We start from the raw sequence: 16,625 nt of genomic DNA on the forward strand, positions 1-16,625 counted from the left end.
AAGGGAGTTTTTCCTTCCCACTGTCGCCAAAGTGCTTGCTCATAGGGGGTCATATGATTGTTGGGTTTTTCTCTGTATCTATGAAGCGCCTTGAGGTGACTTTTGTTGTGATTTGGCGCTATATAAATAAAATTGAATTGAATTGAATTGAATCTCTGAATTAAATTATGAAACCTACTTCTGTTTTGCCCACTTTGCGTTGTTTGCAGCACATACTGATTTTCCGATCTCACAAAGGAGCTAGTAACTGCTAACTTTGTGGCTAACTTTGGGCTTTTAATTTCTGCAGCTAACTGCCTGCTGTGGTTAGAAACAAGGTTGATGGCAGCAGGAAGGCTAAACTGCCCCAGAGCTGCAGAAATCAAAAAGATGCTAAACTGTTGCATACATCAGTAGAACCTCTGGTGTTGGTGATCAATGTGTGTAGATTTGGCAAACAACTACTTTCACATTAGGAAAAAAAACAATCATCTGACTCAGTGTAAATACCACTGATTAAAGTGTGTGAATGGAATCCTCATCACTTCACAGTTTTCAAAGAGGGAGTTGGGATGGAACATAACCCGAGGAAAAGCCAGAGAAAACCAGCTACTTTTGTGACTGCTGGAAGATGTTAAATAATAAAACTGGGAGCCAGAAACACAAGCTTTGAACCATAGGAATATCCCTTACCTTAAACAGCTTCATGCTTTGAACCACAACTGAGCCCAATCAAGGCCTTATTTTAGATTCATTGGAGCCCTAACATTCGTGAACGTGGGAATCAAAACTCTTCCTGCAAGTCAGTTGCCCTTTGTTTCTCTAGGTGGATGAGTTCATACAGCCTCTGCTTTTCCTACAGATAACTGTGTTTGTAGTTTAAGGAGCTTGTAGCAAAAGGTAAATACTGAAATTTTCTATAAATTATATGAAATAAAGCATAATAGACTTTTTTTAAATGGCACTTTTATAACTGTTGTCTTAACAAACCACCCACTGTGCATTTTTCTCTTTCTATGTACTGCAGAGGAATGGTTTATTTCAGGAGCTTCATTCAGGTTTCAGAATGCATCACAGTACAGAAACAGCCTTAGTGAAGGTTACAAATGATCTTCTTAGCCTTTGATAATCAAGTCATCTCTGTGCTTGTCCTGCTAGGGCCAATACTGCTGACCATAATATTTTATTACAGTGATTAGAGCATGCTGTAGGTATGTGCTGCAGTGGTTTGAATCATATATATCTAATAGACTCCAATTTGTTCATGTAAATGGACACACTAAGGTTAATTATGGAGTTCCACAGGGTTCAGTGCTAGAACCAATTCTGTTTACATTATACATGCTTCCCTTAGACAGCATCATCAGAAGGTATAGCATACATTTTCACTGCTATGCAGATGACACCCAACTTTATCTTTCCATGAAGCCAGATAACACACACCAATGAGTTAAACTGCAGAAATGTCTTAAAGACATAAAGACCTGGAAAATTTGGTTCTCTAGTAACACTGTGAGGAATCTTTGAGTTGTTTTTGACCAGAAGGTCTTAAATAATCATGCCCCATCTTATCTTACAGACCTCATAGTACCGTATCACCCAAATAGAGCACTTTGCTCTCATACTGCTGGCTTACTTGTAGTAAGCCAGGCTACTAAAGCTACTGAAAAGTAGAATGAGAGGCAGAATCTTTCAGTCCCCTCTTCTGTGGAACCAGCTCTTAGTTTAGATTCAGGAGACAGACAGCCTCTTTACTTTAAAACTGTGGTAAAAACTTATCGTTAGAGCTGGATCAGGTGACCCTGAATCCCCTCTTAGTTATGCTGCAAAAGGCTTAACCACTGTTTCCCTCCCCACTCTCACCAAGTAATAACCAAGGGGGTTATCTGATTGCTAAGGTTTTCTCTATATTATTGTAGGTCCTTTACGTTACAATATAAAGCTGATTGAAGAAACAGAAACTCTACCTCTATAAAATGTTCCTTTTATACCCATCATGACTATCCCATTTTAAACATTTGTTTTTTGTGTACTACTGTGAATAAAATATGGATTTATGAGATCCACATGTCATTGCATTCTGTTTTTACATCTCATCCCAACTTTTTTGGAATTGTGGTTATATAAAACATGGCCAAATAAAAAAGCTCAGCCTGCTTAATGCTCCTTTTTCCTGTTTTTTTGGCTCTATATGATGTCAACAGAAACAAATATCTCTAATATGCTCGCCTCAGGCACATGAATCTGGCGGCAAAACATGTGAGCGTACTGCAACAGGGTCAAAGAATGAACATGTGGAGATAGAAATGAGAATAATAGTTCCTCTTTAAATTTTGAGTTGCAATTTAAATTGGTCTCTGCAGATTTTACCCTGGAGTGTTTGTGATCTGAAATTTCCTTTGAAGGAAACTCAACAGTCCTACTCAGAAAACATTAAACAGAAAATGAGCCAGAAGTCAGAACCTGTTTGCAAGACACACATAGTTACAGATGCATACGCAGCATGTGTGTGCATGTGTAAATATGGGTTATATATATGCATATACCAGTGATGGGATTTCCAGCTCATTTTAGAGAACCGGCTCTTTTGGCTCGGCTCACTAAAAAGAGCCGGCTCTTTCGGCTCCCAACTGGCTCTTCAGGTTGTTTTGTTGCTTTAATTAATATATTATTAACAACAATAAAAAAATTACGCACAAAAGGAATTACTAATGTAAAAAAACTCGTGGTTTTATTTATATATGTTTATATATAAATATATGCGGTGGCCCCAAGAGACAAAGCAAGTACAAACTCCAAAACACATTTCTAGCGTTAACTGAACTTCCTTAACAGAGCTACCTAGATCACTTAAATTACATAATTGAAAGCATATGTGTATTGTTTGTGTATTTATACACAAGCACTCATATATATTCAAATAAAAAAAAAAAAGAAGTTCATTTACCTGTTACTACCACACACCAAATCCGGTCGTTGGTACTTCCTGGCTTGTGTAACCACTAGGTAACAAAAGCTCAACACTGCGCCTAGCATCCTGGAGCAGTTGTGTTTTGTATGTGTTTTGGAGTTTGTACGTTCTTTGTCGCTTGGGGCCACCGTAAATATACTTTTATTTATTCACTCCACATAAAATGTAATAAATAAATCATATAATACAAAAACCAACTATTTACATTTCAACTTTTAACTATTTAAATTTTCAGCTTTTTCCTTTTAAACAAATTTAAAGTGAAACAACACAAAACACTGCAAACCACAACACAATTAAATATAAATTAAAATATGAAAACAAAAAGAAGATGCACATTCTCTGTCATATGGGCCTGCATGAATAAACTTTCTGAATCCTTTATCATCCGCAACTGAAAATAGTTGTGGATGATTACTATACCTTTCTAATGTGACGTTGTTGTCCCTGGCTCTCTTTCTCTCTCTCTTTCCCTTCTGCTCTGTTCTTGTGCTGCTTGTGTAACTACCGCCCCTCCCCCCTCATCCCAGCGTAAAGCACAAGGCTCGCGTGCGGAGTGAAGGGGGGAAAAAGTGCGAGAGAGAGGGTGAGAGAAAGGGGGAAAGAAAAAAGAAAAACCGGATGCAATGATTGCAAAGTGCTTATGCTGGTATGGTTTAAGTGTCCTCTTTTGCATTTTCCTCCGCATGACAACATGTACTTATGTAACATATATATTTTTCTAGGCTTGCTTTTAGTGACCATGACGGTCTCAAAGTTCAGCTCGACTTTCATGCTTTTGAACAAAGGCTTTGTTGAAATGTAACCACGTCGACTCACTCTTAGCAGTGCTGCTTTTAAAAACAACTAATTAATTTTTCCAGTCATATGACTGCCACTATCATCAAGTGCCAGCCACTTTGACTTTAATTCAATGTTAAACAGAGAAGTTCATCAGTGTTTTACAACTCTGTTTCCTCCCATTTTCAAAGTTAAAACTTTCAGATCTGGCCTCACAAAACCTTTTTCTTTCTTCCAGTGGAGGGCAAGCAGTTACTAATTATCTTGCACTGCTTTTCATCCAACTATATCAGGTTCAAATGCTGATGCTCACATTTGTGGTGTGCTGCCTAACTCCACAACAGATAGGCCTCAACAACAAAGTGACATAGTTCTTGAGCAGCTTGTTTACCAGACCTGTTTGGCTATACGTAACTCTTCATGTTAAATCTTCAAAGCAAATCACACTCTCCTAGGTACAACCAGAAGGTTGCAGGAAAGAATCTGGTGACCGTGATATATTTTTCCTTGATGCCTTGTGTTTTGGAGCCATTCTGACCTCCACATTTCACACAGGATCTCCAGAAGCTAGTACGACTTGGAGCCTCTCACTATGCGGAGACTTTACTAAAGCCATGTCACTGTCTTTCGCTGCTTATGAATATTGTGTAACTAGAAGGTCATACAGATTCAGGCAAATTAGTCTGAATTAGCCTCACCGCTGGACAAAACAGCAACTGCGATAACAGGAACATAAAAAGAAGCACTTATCTAATTCAGGGTGGGTTGGAGCCTATCACAGTTATCATAGGGCAAAGGGTGGGATACGCCCTAGACAGGTCACCAGTATAAGTGCACAGACACAATAACACCCACAGAAATTTAAAATCAATTAACCTAACAAGCATTTATCTGGACTGTGAGAGGAAGCCAGAGTACCAGGAGACAACACACACAGGAACAGGGAGAACTTGCAAGCTCCACACAGACAGGCCTCAGTCAGCCTGATCTGCAGTCAAATCCAGGACCTTCTTGCTGTGAGGGGACTCTACCAGCCACTGCACCACTGTGCTGCTCGGGGAATGTTGTATTCAAATAAATTATATTCGTTCTTCAGATGCAAAATGCCTCTCAGCAATAGAAACATGTCTCACATTGTGCCACGCCAACACACCCTCTGTGCCACATTTAGGTTTGCTGGATCTGGTCACCTTGCTCGGAGCAAACAAGTTAGGGACTATCAGATAAAAACAAACCACCTCAAATGACTCTCCTCTTGAATTCGAGTTAAGTTTCTTGTGCGCTCAACAGAGAAAGTTCTATTTTGTAGGAGTGAGTGGATGATTACCGTCCGGTTTAATCCAGTCACTGGAACTTAAATTATTACAAACCCCAAACTTTCTGTGTATGAAACTCAAAACCACAGTCTGTTTATATAGCAGTCAATTCTGAGTTTTATTGCTAATATTAGCAAAATACACTACATTTGTGCACAATGACACCCACATGAAGATCAAAAACTCCTGTTGAAAGATTAAAAATGCCATTAAAGATGCAAAAATAAACATTCTCATTAATTTACAAGGCAGAATGCCGCAAGATTAAGGCCTCTGTTAGTGTCAATTCACAAGTGCAACATCACTTAAACACTTTCATTAATCTTTCTTTCCACTTAATCCCTTTTTGAACTTCACACTGTCACTCGTAACACACTCGGTTTTCTTTATGCAAAAATCAATTATTATTTAGAATCCTCATTTGTGTAATTAATGTCTTCTTTTTTTCCCACTTGGCTAAACAACTTTACAGATGGATTTTAGAAGGATCTCTGTGCAGTAAAACACTGTTAAATGTTGAATTATATGCATACTAATCCAGTGCATTTAGGTGAAAGAAAATCAGTGACTGTTTTCGCATAAATTAGATAAGAGTGGTTTGAAGCCCTTGCAGAGCCCTCAGCAGAAAACCCCGAAAACTTTGCTGCAGTGATCCAAAGCCTGTTGCTTCTCATTCAGCCGCTGTGCTGAGATGGCGAAGTTTGAGCTCAGTTTCATCACCCCGCAGCAGCGTCTTCACATCGAAATCCTCTCTCCCTGCACCAGACGACCCCGAATTGCCCAGGTGTCCTGTGAGAGAGACGGATTTGAAGGAGAGGTTAGCCACAAAAACAAATCCCTTTTATTTTCCTCTGTTTTAATGTTATTCTAATAGCAAATTTTGGAGTTTACAGGAACAGAAATTCCTTTAGCTTTTCATCAGACAGCTGCTCATTATGAGCCAGCTCATAATAATAGCAATCTTATTTAAGCCGTGTTTGAAAGGTTTAGCAGATGGTGGTTACATGTAAGCCAGGTTTGATGTTTTTTATCTTTGTGTTTACATACAGTAAAATAAATGTGTTGTATTCTGTCTGACTCTGTTGCCAACTTCCTGAAATGTCTGTCAGGTGTTTTGTTCATATAATGGGAAGAATGTGACTTTAATTCAATTTCAGCAGGAAAGTTTCTACACAGTCTTTATTCTCAGGTTGTTTTCTCGTTTAGGGCAATTACATCCACTAAGCCACACTTGATTCTAAAGATGCATTAACTGAGTATCTTGCTGCGCTCAGTTTCTGTTTTATATATATAATGACACGCCAGGTTGCACGCTTCCTGGCACACATGCTAAGCAGAGGCTGACCTCGAGGTAAATGTAGCCCATAACAGGATCTTATAACGGGGGCTTGTAAACGATAACGAGACAGACCAGGGATGTTGTTACCTAACGATGCCACTGTAATTTTAACTTTTTTATAAATAGATTAAAATCATTAAGTTAAGACGTTTGAATAAAGCTCAGGCGATCATTACGTGCATATGTACAAACATTGATGATATGTGGCAGACTACAAAAAGGCTGATTACAAATGTGAAACGTTGATTTCAAAAGATTTTATTTTGAAGGAGCCTTGCATGGACTACATGAGCACAGCACCTGCTTCCTGCCCTGGGCATCACATGTAATTGACAACCTGTGTCTGACTTTGCTTCCAGTTCCTTGTTATGGTTTAACTTTGTTATTACTCCCTCTTTCATTGCCCAGAGCTTTAACGTGGACACTTTCTGGGATTGTGAGCTATCAGTGCTTAAAGCTAGTGATAAATCAACTGTAAACGTATTTATGTGATTAAAAATATAAGGAAAAGCATAAGAGGCTCCTTTTAATCAAAAAGTAATAATGGAAAGAATAAGATAAATGAAGCTTGGATGTACGTGTCTGACCTTGAAAGTGAGTTCATCACCAACAGCGTGCCTCCTCACTATGATCTCCTTCACCTCTTTCTCTATGTTTTCCTGTGTGGTTCCTTTCACGTCAATGTAATAGCAATCACCGCTGGCATAGTGGCAGGAGATGGCCTGTGAAAACACACACAGATATCACACCTCATTACTCGTATGCAAAAAGAAATACCACAAATAATCATGTGGTTGTATGGAGCTAATTTGCATTAGAAAATATCAGGATCTCAGGTGGACTCTGGGTAATGCAGTACCTTGCGGAAGCCCTGTGTCTGGTTCATGCCAGATCCGTGGATGAGCAGTGGGTGGAAGAAGACTGTGTCACCCTTTTCCATTTCTAGGTGCACCCTGGGGTGCTCCGGGTCATAGTCTCGGACTCCATGGTACATCTTGTTCACCCCGCCCTGAGGACACATGCAATTATTTAAACACTCTGTGTGTGTACATCCTAGCAGGCATGACTGTAGCTGTTACAGTGTTGTGTGTACCTCCCACTCAGGATAGTCATGTTCCTGCAGCGTGCCCTTGTGTGATCCTGGCAGGACGACCAGGCAGCCGTTCTGCCTGTTCACAGTCTCCATAGCTGTCCACGCACAGACGATCCGATCGACTGGTCGAAAGGGAAAGTAATGCAGATCCTGATGCATCGGGTGACGGGACGTCTTCTTACCTGGAATGACAGAAGACACGTTAGACATTACGGTCCCAAACTCGTTTTCATTTTATTTTCTTCACACAAATCACACCTTAAAGATACTCTATGTTATGTTTGAGCTTAAGAAATGGATTGATGCTTCAGATAGATAAAGAACTGGCCGTTCAGAGGGAAGATTACTAGCACAGTCTAAAAAGAAAAGCTAATAACAATCAAGCACACATCAAGAGTGTTGATGTAATTATGATCACTGCCACAAGAGGGAGACAAAACTAAGGGACACGTCCAGTTATTACATTGGTTATTATTTATCTGCACAATACTTGTCCTAAAAAGAGTCAGGTACCTAAAAATACTGAGTTTAAGAGTAAACCCAAGAAGTACGCAGCATCCAAATAAGTATTAAGTATTTGTGACTTTGTGGGCCAAACATTTTAGTGAGAATTGAAATACCTGCATCAGGAGGTTTGTTGATCAGCATTGTGTGCATTGCCATGATGTTCGGTCCAATGAAACACTCAACATACTTCAGGATCTGATAAAGAAAAGCAAAAATTTTTGTTCTGATAGTCTTCAGGCTTGACTTATTTCATTGTTTATCAAAAGAAACAAATTCAATGCCTATTCATTTTTTTGTTTGTGAAAAACATTTAGACATCCAGATTAATGATTGAAGTCCATGTAATGTTTTCTGCTTTATCACCTGTGTGATTACTGATAGCACCTCTGTGAGGCACCAAACCCTTTTTATCAGAATTAATTTGGCAATTAACACAGAAAAAACAACCATCCTTTGACAAAACAGTCAGATTTATCCAACTTCTTGCTTCCCCCACTTCCGTACCATTGATTCATTGAACTCTCTGGCAGCTGCTCTATTCCCATGTTGTTGCAGTATATTAATGACTAACCTCGTATTGTGGATGGATTATCTCAGTTGTTTTCCTGACTGAAGTTTGGTCCATTTAGAGCAGGGGTGGGCAATTCCAGGTCCCGAGGGCCGGTGTCCCTGCAGGTTTTAGATGTGTCCTTGAACCAACACAGCTGATTTAAATGGCTAAATTAGCTCCTCAACATGTCCTGAAGTTCTCCAGAGGCCTGGTAATGAACTAATCATCTGATTCAGGTGTGTTGATCCAAGGTGAGATCTAAAACCTCCAGGACACCAGCCCTCGGGGCCTGGAATTGCCCACCCCTGATTTAGAGCATCCTGCCATGCGATTGCATTTGTCCCTAACCATCAGGAACCTTCACGTTAACTTTTATCGAGTGGAAAAAAACTTAGCGTCCATTATGTGGTTATGTTATGCTAACATAGCTGTGTCACTACAAATGTCACTGCTGTTTAGTTTTCTGTCTTCATTTATGTTGGAAGTGATAGCAGAGCTGTACGTTTTAATTTTTTCAGAAATCTCTCAGTCAGAACATGCTATATCATGTTTAGGTAACTAGCGAAACTAGCGAGCTAACTTCCGCTAAATTCTAACTCTGTTAAATTCAATAAATTCTGCTTTCATGGATGCCTCATTCTCCGTTGCCGCCATGCTTTTTCGGCCATGTGCATATGAAAACAAAGGCACTGCGCATGCACGTTTTACCCATATTCTATTGCAATATTTTATTTTCTTATTGTTGCATAACATTGTACCGGTATTACTGTAAAGGGTATAATATGGCCCAGCCCTACGAAAAACCCTACTGCTGTGTGTATTGTCTTTGTTTGTATGTGGCGTTCCAGTACCTTTGGTAGAGAGCAGTACCGGAACAGCTCAGGATCCTCCTGAAAGTCCTGCACTTTTGAGACAGCTCTCTGATCTGGGACAAACTCGGACTTTGCTATAGCCACGTCCCTCATCACCACCAGACCGGGAACCTTTATTTCCTGTCGACAGATCCGTTCAAACTCCCTCCTGAAGGAGGCACCAAAACACACACACACAACAGTCAGGACGGAAACATGTCTCACAGATGTTCTATTGGGTTTAGGTAAGGTGAGTATGGGGGTCAGTCAATGGCATCAACTACTACATCCTCCAGGAACTGACTGTGCACTCTCACCACATGAAGCTGTGCACTGTCATTCACCAGGACAAACCCAGGACTTGCTGCACCAATGTAGGGTCTGAGACTGAGTCCAAGGATTTCAAGGATGCTGTTGCCAAGCCTGTAGGTCTGTGTCCCTTCATGGATTTGCCTCCAAAGACTATTACTGACTCACCACCAAACCGGTCATGCTAAACAATGTTACAGGCAGCGTAATGCTCTTCACGGATTCGCCAGAGCATTTCACGTCTGTCACATGTGCTCAGAGTGAACCTGCTCTCTTCTGTGAAAAAAAAGGGTGCCAGTGGTGGACCTGACAATTCTGGTATCTTATGACAAATGCCAAGCAGTGAGCAGTGAGTGCAGGGCCCACTAGAGGACATTGGTCCGCCCTCATAAAGTCACATTTCTGATACTTTAGTCAGAGACATTCACACCAGTAAACAGCTGGAGGTCATTTTGTGGCTCTGGGAGTGCTCAACCTGTTCTTCCTTGCAGACAATGAGCAGATACTGGTCCTGCTGATGGGTTAAGGACCTTCTACAGCCCTGTCCAGCTCTCCTAGAGTAACTGTCTGTCTGTTGAAATCTCTACCATGATCTTGAGACTGTACTGGACTGCAAAACTTCAGGCAATGGCATGTATTGATGTTCCATCTTGGAGGAGTTAAACTTCCTATGCAAGATCTGTAGGGTCTCCCCTCATGCTGCCAGTAGTGACACTGACCCTAGCCAAATGCAAAACTAGTGTAATAAAAACAGTCAGATGAGCAGGTAAAATGTCACTGTCCTCCAGCTGTAAAACTGTGCCTGTTTTGGGGGTTGTCTCACTGTTGCTCCTCTAGTACACCTGTTGTTAATTTCATTAACACCAAAACAGCTGAAATGGAATAACAACCCCTCTGCTAATTAAATGACCAGATCAATATCCCATAAATTTAACTGACTTGATTCTACACTCTGATTAAAGTGTTCCTTAAACAGTCACTGTAAAATTGGTAGATTTTCCTATGGCCAAACTTTCACATACTGAGTACAGTGCATGTATGAATAATCTCCAAGAGATAAAACGATCAGCCTTTGGACCGCTGTAAATATTTAGTTTTCCTGCTTATGAAAGATCAGGTATCCTTGTCTACCTTCTGTACGAGGGCCAGCCAATCAGAAGAAAGCTAGCTCAAAGGGGATGAAAGCTAAAACTGATTGAAATGATGGGGGATCTGCCAAAGGCTGGCATAAAATAAATAATCAATATTTTGAACTGTAACCTATTCAAGTAAAAATAATTATTTTATGTGTTTGTGCTTTTTAAAAAGTACTTATTTCATTTATTATTTATTGCCAAGTGTCTGATGTTACCTGAACCTGTCGATGTCCTGCTTGGACACCAGATTTCTGATGAGAAGGAAGCCATTTTCCTCATAGAAGAGCCGCTGTTCCGGGGTCAGCAGGTCATTATCCAAAGTATACCTGCCAAATTGAAAAAAATAAAAATAAATAAATAAATAAAAAAGCTTGCCTTGCCTTTTGAGCCAATGGCACTGTGGCACCACTTGCTATTACACATGGAGAGCAGAAAAGTGGGACACTGTGGACCTGATCAATAGAAGAAACTGTGGGAAAGGTGAACGATAAACATGATTGCTGAGTGCATAAAAACCTTTAGCCCGAGGCGGAGCTTAGGTGTGTCCTTACCTCAGTCTCTGTGGGTGACCGTAGCTGACGGTTTGAGCAGACGTGGGCGCAGCTCTCTTCAGCAAATCAGTCAAGGATAACAAAAACAAAAAACACGGGGGAAATGTCTGCTATACAGCAGCGAGAGATTATGATTTATAGATTTCAGATCATTTCCAAGATTTTACAGTGAAACATTCTGCCTTTCTGCCAAAATATGTGAAAATGTCTTTTATGTGAAAATCTGCAATGGTGCTCCATATTAAAACCAGGGAAACCGACAACACTTTTTAAAAAAACAAATCACATGTATAAATTTGTAACTAGCTTATCTTTAAGTTGACCTACAGATAGACCTAACAGATTACACCTATTATTTAACAGGTTGATATAGACAATAATCCAATAACAGTCGTTTCCGAGCCCTAAGTAACAGTTATAAATGTCTCCAGCTAGCTAGCATTAAAAACGTTTATTGCAAATGATATGCAGTCCAAACAAACACACTTGTAGAGAAACAACGGCGAACACGAAAATAACTAGCGGTGTTAACAGCGCAAGAATAGTTACAGGCATTCAGCTCCTGTCCTGTCCTTATGTCAGTATTCTCCGGGAGGCCTGCAGTCCACCGCGGGTTCCCAGTAGCGGAGTATCAGTGTTATCGGGCGCTCACTGCTTCGCTATAGGCTAAGAGCCTCCAACGAGCCGATTTATCGCAAATACGAATAAAAAAAGATACAATCCCCGCAGGATGTCTGTCAAGATGGTTGATAATGACTCGGAGTCTCTCCAGAGGACGAGACATTTTCTGTCAAGTAGCAGTGCTTCGTGTCCTCTGTAAAAGTAGTGGAGAAGTGGGTTGTTGTACTTTACGTACCTCCGCTGACTGGGGCAAAGGCTAGCATGATGACACGCTCTGTGAATGTGCTGTTATGCAAAACACCTACAGTCGTTATGCATCCGAAAACACAGCCCAGTCATTATCACAACGCCGTAACAAGTTTAATAGAATCAAAAATACTTCAATGATTTGTAAGGGAAATTATATTTCCCCTCCTGTGACTAGACGAACGGATCCTTTAAAAATAGCAGGAATATCGCAAAAATGCTAATGGTGTAAACGGGTAAAGAAAAATGAAAACTCTATTGTAGAGTTCAAGCATTTTTATCCCTTTAGCAAACCTTTTCAGCTGTTAGTGAACGTTATTTATTGCAAACAACGGGATTTCATAAGGATTATTTCCAGCATCACTAGTAATTAAAGTTTTATCCAGCAGGGGGCGCCACACAACAATAATTATTCCCATCATTTATAATTTATGCTAATTTCGAAGCTGTTGAAACCCTGAGCGCTATTTAACCATTCCATCATTTTTGGCATCTTCAACAAACACAGACTATTTTGTAATAGAAGTTGAATCGATGAAATAATCGATCTACTCATTTAAAGACTGAAATGGACAGTGTTGCATTGTTATAGTGATGAGTTACAAATGAAAAGGAACGGTATGCCAACAAAACCTGCAGCTGACAAACTATACTGTACTTAACTTCTAGTTTTACCTACGAGCTAACAAACAAAAAAACACACAAAATAGCACTTAGAATGTATAATATGCAGTATGTATGTATGTATAGTTTTTGGTGTATGCGTCTATCTAGACGTTTTTCTTTACGTTTTTCAAGTCTATGATGTGGAAGATGTCTGTACAAAAAAACCCAGCTTTTAGTTTGCACACTGACCAGATAGACGTCACAGTGGCTTTTATTTTGGAAATTGCAATAGAACAGACCTTTGTTTTGAAATGTCAGCGGAAGTGCCATTATCGTAATCTACCTTACATGCTCGCACCCCTCCCGTCTCCGCACTCGACATCCTCCAGCCTCTTTAAACTGTCTCCGCTGCCGAAACAGAACGACTTTTTCGGGTTTCGGTCTGTGTCTGTTCGCCCGCACACTCGCACACCTTTCTGCTTGTTTCGGAGGATATTTCTTTCTCTGGCGGAGCGTGTGGAGCACAAACCGAGCACAGACGGAGCTGTGTTTCAGGCTACTTCAGTGGGCGGGTAAAGCGGAGGAGGGCATCCGGGCCTGGCAGCTCCGGAGGGTCGGCTTGAAAACGACGGAATTCACCATTTTCAGGTAAATTCGTTGATGGGTCACTTTCAGGTAACGCTCAATGAACAAGCAGGAGGCTAGGCTTCGCCCGGCGACAAAAGACGAAGTCTGAATGGTGGCCATTGGAAATGGCAAAACAGAGGAAACGGCAGCTGGAGAATAATACAGCCAGACTCTTACTGTAATTCATATATTACTGTTTACCCAGCGCCTTTATCCAGCACGATTATACGTGTTGTTTTTGCGACTCAAACAATATCTTATTTCACGGTATGTTTGTTTACATAACGTGGCTCAGGCATCGGCAGCCAGAATGTCACCAACGATAGAAAGCGAACTGTAGATTAAAGGATGAAATAATGCATCCTCGAAATCTCCCTAAATCCCAATGAAAACAGTATGGATCATTGCAGGTATAATGCAAGACCTGTACACAACATATTCATGTCACCCCAAACCTGCTCACAATACACTGTAGCTATACAATGAGGCTTCCCTTTAAAGGAGTAGAGGTGCATTTACCATCAACCGGCCTTTGACTTCATATAAGTGTGAAAGAAATGGCTTCTCTGCTACAGTCAGCGCCTTTACTTCAGCTTGTGCCACGTTTTTGCTGATGTGAAAGCACTGTGGAGCAAAGTTGGAATACAAACATTATGAAACTGAGTTAAATCCCTTAAAATAACCTCCAAAGAACTCCTGACTTTTACCAAACTGTGGTTGTTCCTGTCAAGTTATTTGAATACGGTTGAGACACGTTGCTGAAAGTGGAAGATAAGAGACATGCCCTTGAAAATAAGTATTATGGACTGACTGTGTTTAAGCAGACACAAGCTCAAGGGTATTTTAATCTAATGCACCAGGAACACACTGCCCTGCTGTTACCCTGAAAACAGTGACCTGATCTTAGGTACACTATTGTCCTAGAGTTTCGCCTTTTTTCTTCTTCTCCCAAATCGAATACAAAAGCATAAAAAACAAGCAATTACACAACTAGAAATCCAGCATAAATCATTTCAGTTATTATCACCATTCGATAATATTAGAGCTCTGCCTATATGAAAGTTTAAAATTTCTGATTATGAAATTAGAAAGACAGTTTGCATTGTTGAAAGGGAAATAGCTCTGCAGTATTGAGCACTTCTCACCCATCTTTGCCGGGAAATGCCTGTGATGCTTTTAGGCTCTTTTCTATTTCCCGTTTGACCTGCATTCAATTCCAGTGTCCTTCATCTGGAACAACTAGCTGTTCAATTATGTGTATTTGCGAATCTGCATGTGTGCGTTTTGACCCACATTCAGATCTGGGCTGCTGGCTGTGGGAACGATACACCCTGAGAGAGCGACATTAATTACCCCGACAGCTCCCACTCCATGCCTGTAGGCCCGTATAGCAGTGCACATATCGATCAGTCTCTGCATTGTGCCACGATTGTGGGAGGTGTATGTGTGTGCACACCCACTCTATGTTTCTCTCTTTTGCTCCTGGGACTGACACATGAGGATGTATATTATAATGATCTGTCTTCTAGAAGAATGTGGGATGTGTCAGTGGTTTCGGTCTGAGAAATCAAAGTGTCTTGTGAAGGACTTGTGAAGCAGGTGTCAGCGATTAGTTTGGAACTTCCTGTCAGAGCGAGTAAGTGACGAATTGGATCAGAGTACTAACTTTGGTGTAGAAGCAAGTATGAGATTGTTAGAACAAAAGGTTTATGTTTTGTTTTTTTCTTTTACCATTCAGAGTGACACTGGGCTGTGATTTAAATTTTTCTGTGTCATATTAAAATCAGACAATGTGACTTTGCAGGTGGTTTCCCACATCTCAGAAAAAAATCCTAATGAGATCATCGGGGGATATCCAGTCTTAGCTTAGACAAAAAACTGAAAGGACAGAAAAAGACATGTTTGTGTCATTGAAAACATTACCTTAGTATGGGGTAAACAGCTGTCTCCCTGGTGAACAGCTGTACAGCTCTCTGTATCTGCTATCTGCAATTTTAACTTGAATCAGTTAGTTTTTGCCTGCATCACTGCCGTGGCTTATGTTATGGAGCTCTATATTTTTATTCTACCAGGGTAGCTTTGAGTGATTTACAGGTCAGGACGGTCCTTACTTTTCTTATACTGTGCCTTGATGCAGCACTTAGGATACATCCTTTCTGAACCAAAACATTTTTTTTAAATTCTCCATTGCGTTAACCCAGCTTTTTTTTCTGATTGGCTGCCACATTTAAACAGAAGGTTTGAACAGTAGGTGAGTGGGGCTTCTGTCCTTACGGCTAGATGTGACCATATTAGGGACCTGCTGACCATTAACATAGAGCAGGGGTCCCCAATCCCAGTCCATGAGGGCCGGTGTCTCTGCAGGTTTTAGATCTCACCCTGGGTCAACACACCTGAATCACATGATTAGTTCATTACCAGGCCTCTGGAGAACTTCAAGACATGTTGAGAAGGTAATCCCAGTCCACCGGCCCTCGTGGACTGGGATTGGGGACCCCTGACATAGAGTTAAAAATCTGAATGTCTTAAACACAGCAGTGGGAGCAGTCTGTAGCCGTACAGGGATAAATTATACATACACTGACCTTAATATTTTAGATTTCTGAAATCTGTAATCTGAGCAGGAACTGCTGTAAGAGTATAAACATAACAGGAAATAAGGAAAAGCTCAGTAGATCCACTGTAACTGCCACAAAGTATTTAGGAAAATATGTTATATTCCATCACATTTTAACTTAGCTGCTGCAGTGATGTAGATGATAATGGCAAGAAAATCATCAGAAAAGTGTTTTGTTTGTTTTTTTTCTTCTTCTTTTTACTCGTTAGTTTTTCACAAAACACCTAAATGTTTTGTAGGAAGAAGTGAATTAGCGAATGGTGGCTTATAATAATGGTGGCAATATCCCAACATGCTTTGTAGCCAAGCAGACTGCACTTCCAAAACACTGTTGCTATTGACAACCAGTCGAATAGCTTTCTCTCTCCCTCGTCAAAGGAGCTTATAAAGAAAAGCGTCTGGACTTCTTTAAGTTGCATGAAGACGTTTCACCTCTCAGCCGAGAAGCTTCGTCAGTTCTAAGGTCAAATGGCAGAGAGTCCCAGATTTAAACCCAGTGGGGGTATCCCCCCCACAGAGGGACAAA

The 16,625-nt window shown here is 40.6% G+C and overlaps 2 protein-coding genes across 2 annotated transcripts in view; one reads left to right on the forward strand and one right to left on the reverse strand.

The window, feature by feature from the left end:
• Positions 1-5,139: 5,139 nt before the first annotated feature.
• On the reverse strand, positions 5,140-12,279 carry phyh (phytanoyl-CoA 2-hydroxylase). Its single transcript, XM_005743354.1, has 9 exons — positions 12,101-12,279; positions 11,383-11,438; positions 11,047-11,157; positions 9,387-9,555; positions 8,099-8,180; positions 7,479-7,660; positions 7,245-7,394; positions 6,973-7,107; positions 5,140-5,835 (listed from the first exon to the last, which is right to left on the reverse strand). Exons 1-9 carry the CDS (start codon positions 12,164-12,166, stop codon positions 5,782-5,784), a joined length of 1,005 nt encoding a protein of 334 aa, XP_005743411.1. The 5' UTR covers positions 12,167-12,279; the 3' UTR covers positions 5,140-5,781.
• Positions 12,280-13,200: 921 nt separating this feature from the next.
• The window catches only part of cdk17 (cyclin dependent kinase 17), a 50,585-nt gene continuing 47,160 nt past the window's right edge, over positions 13,201-16,625 (forward strand). The window contains exon 1 of the mRNA XM_005743355.2: positions 13,201-13,503. The gene's annotated coding sequence lies outside the window, so the exon portion shown is untranslated. The remainder of the gene's footprint in view (positions 13,504-16,625) is intronic.

This window comes from Pundamilia nyererei, unplaced genomic scaffold (assembly GCF_000239375.1).
Source record: "Pundamilia nyererei isolate P.nyererei 1_Seehausen unplaced genomic scaffold, PunNye1.0 scaffold00130, whole genome shotgun sequence".
Classification (NCBI taxonomy): domain Eukaryota; kingdom Metazoa; phylum Chordata; class Actinopteri; order Cichliformes; family Cichlidae; genus Pundamilia; species Pundamilia nyererei.

Coding starts and splice junctions, on each gene's coding strand:
- phyh (XM_005743354.1), bottom strand. CDS start 12,166: ATGTCTCGTCCTCTGGAGAGACTCCGAGTCATTATCAACCATCTTGAC. Junction 7,661..8,098: donor CAACAAACCTCCTGATGCAG/GTATTTCAATTC, acceptor CTGTCATTCCAG/GTAAGAAGACGTCCCGTCAC. Junction 7,395..7,478: donor ATGACTATCCTGAGTGGGAG/GTACACACAACA, acceptor ATGTGTCCTCAG/GGCGGGGTGAACAAGATGTA.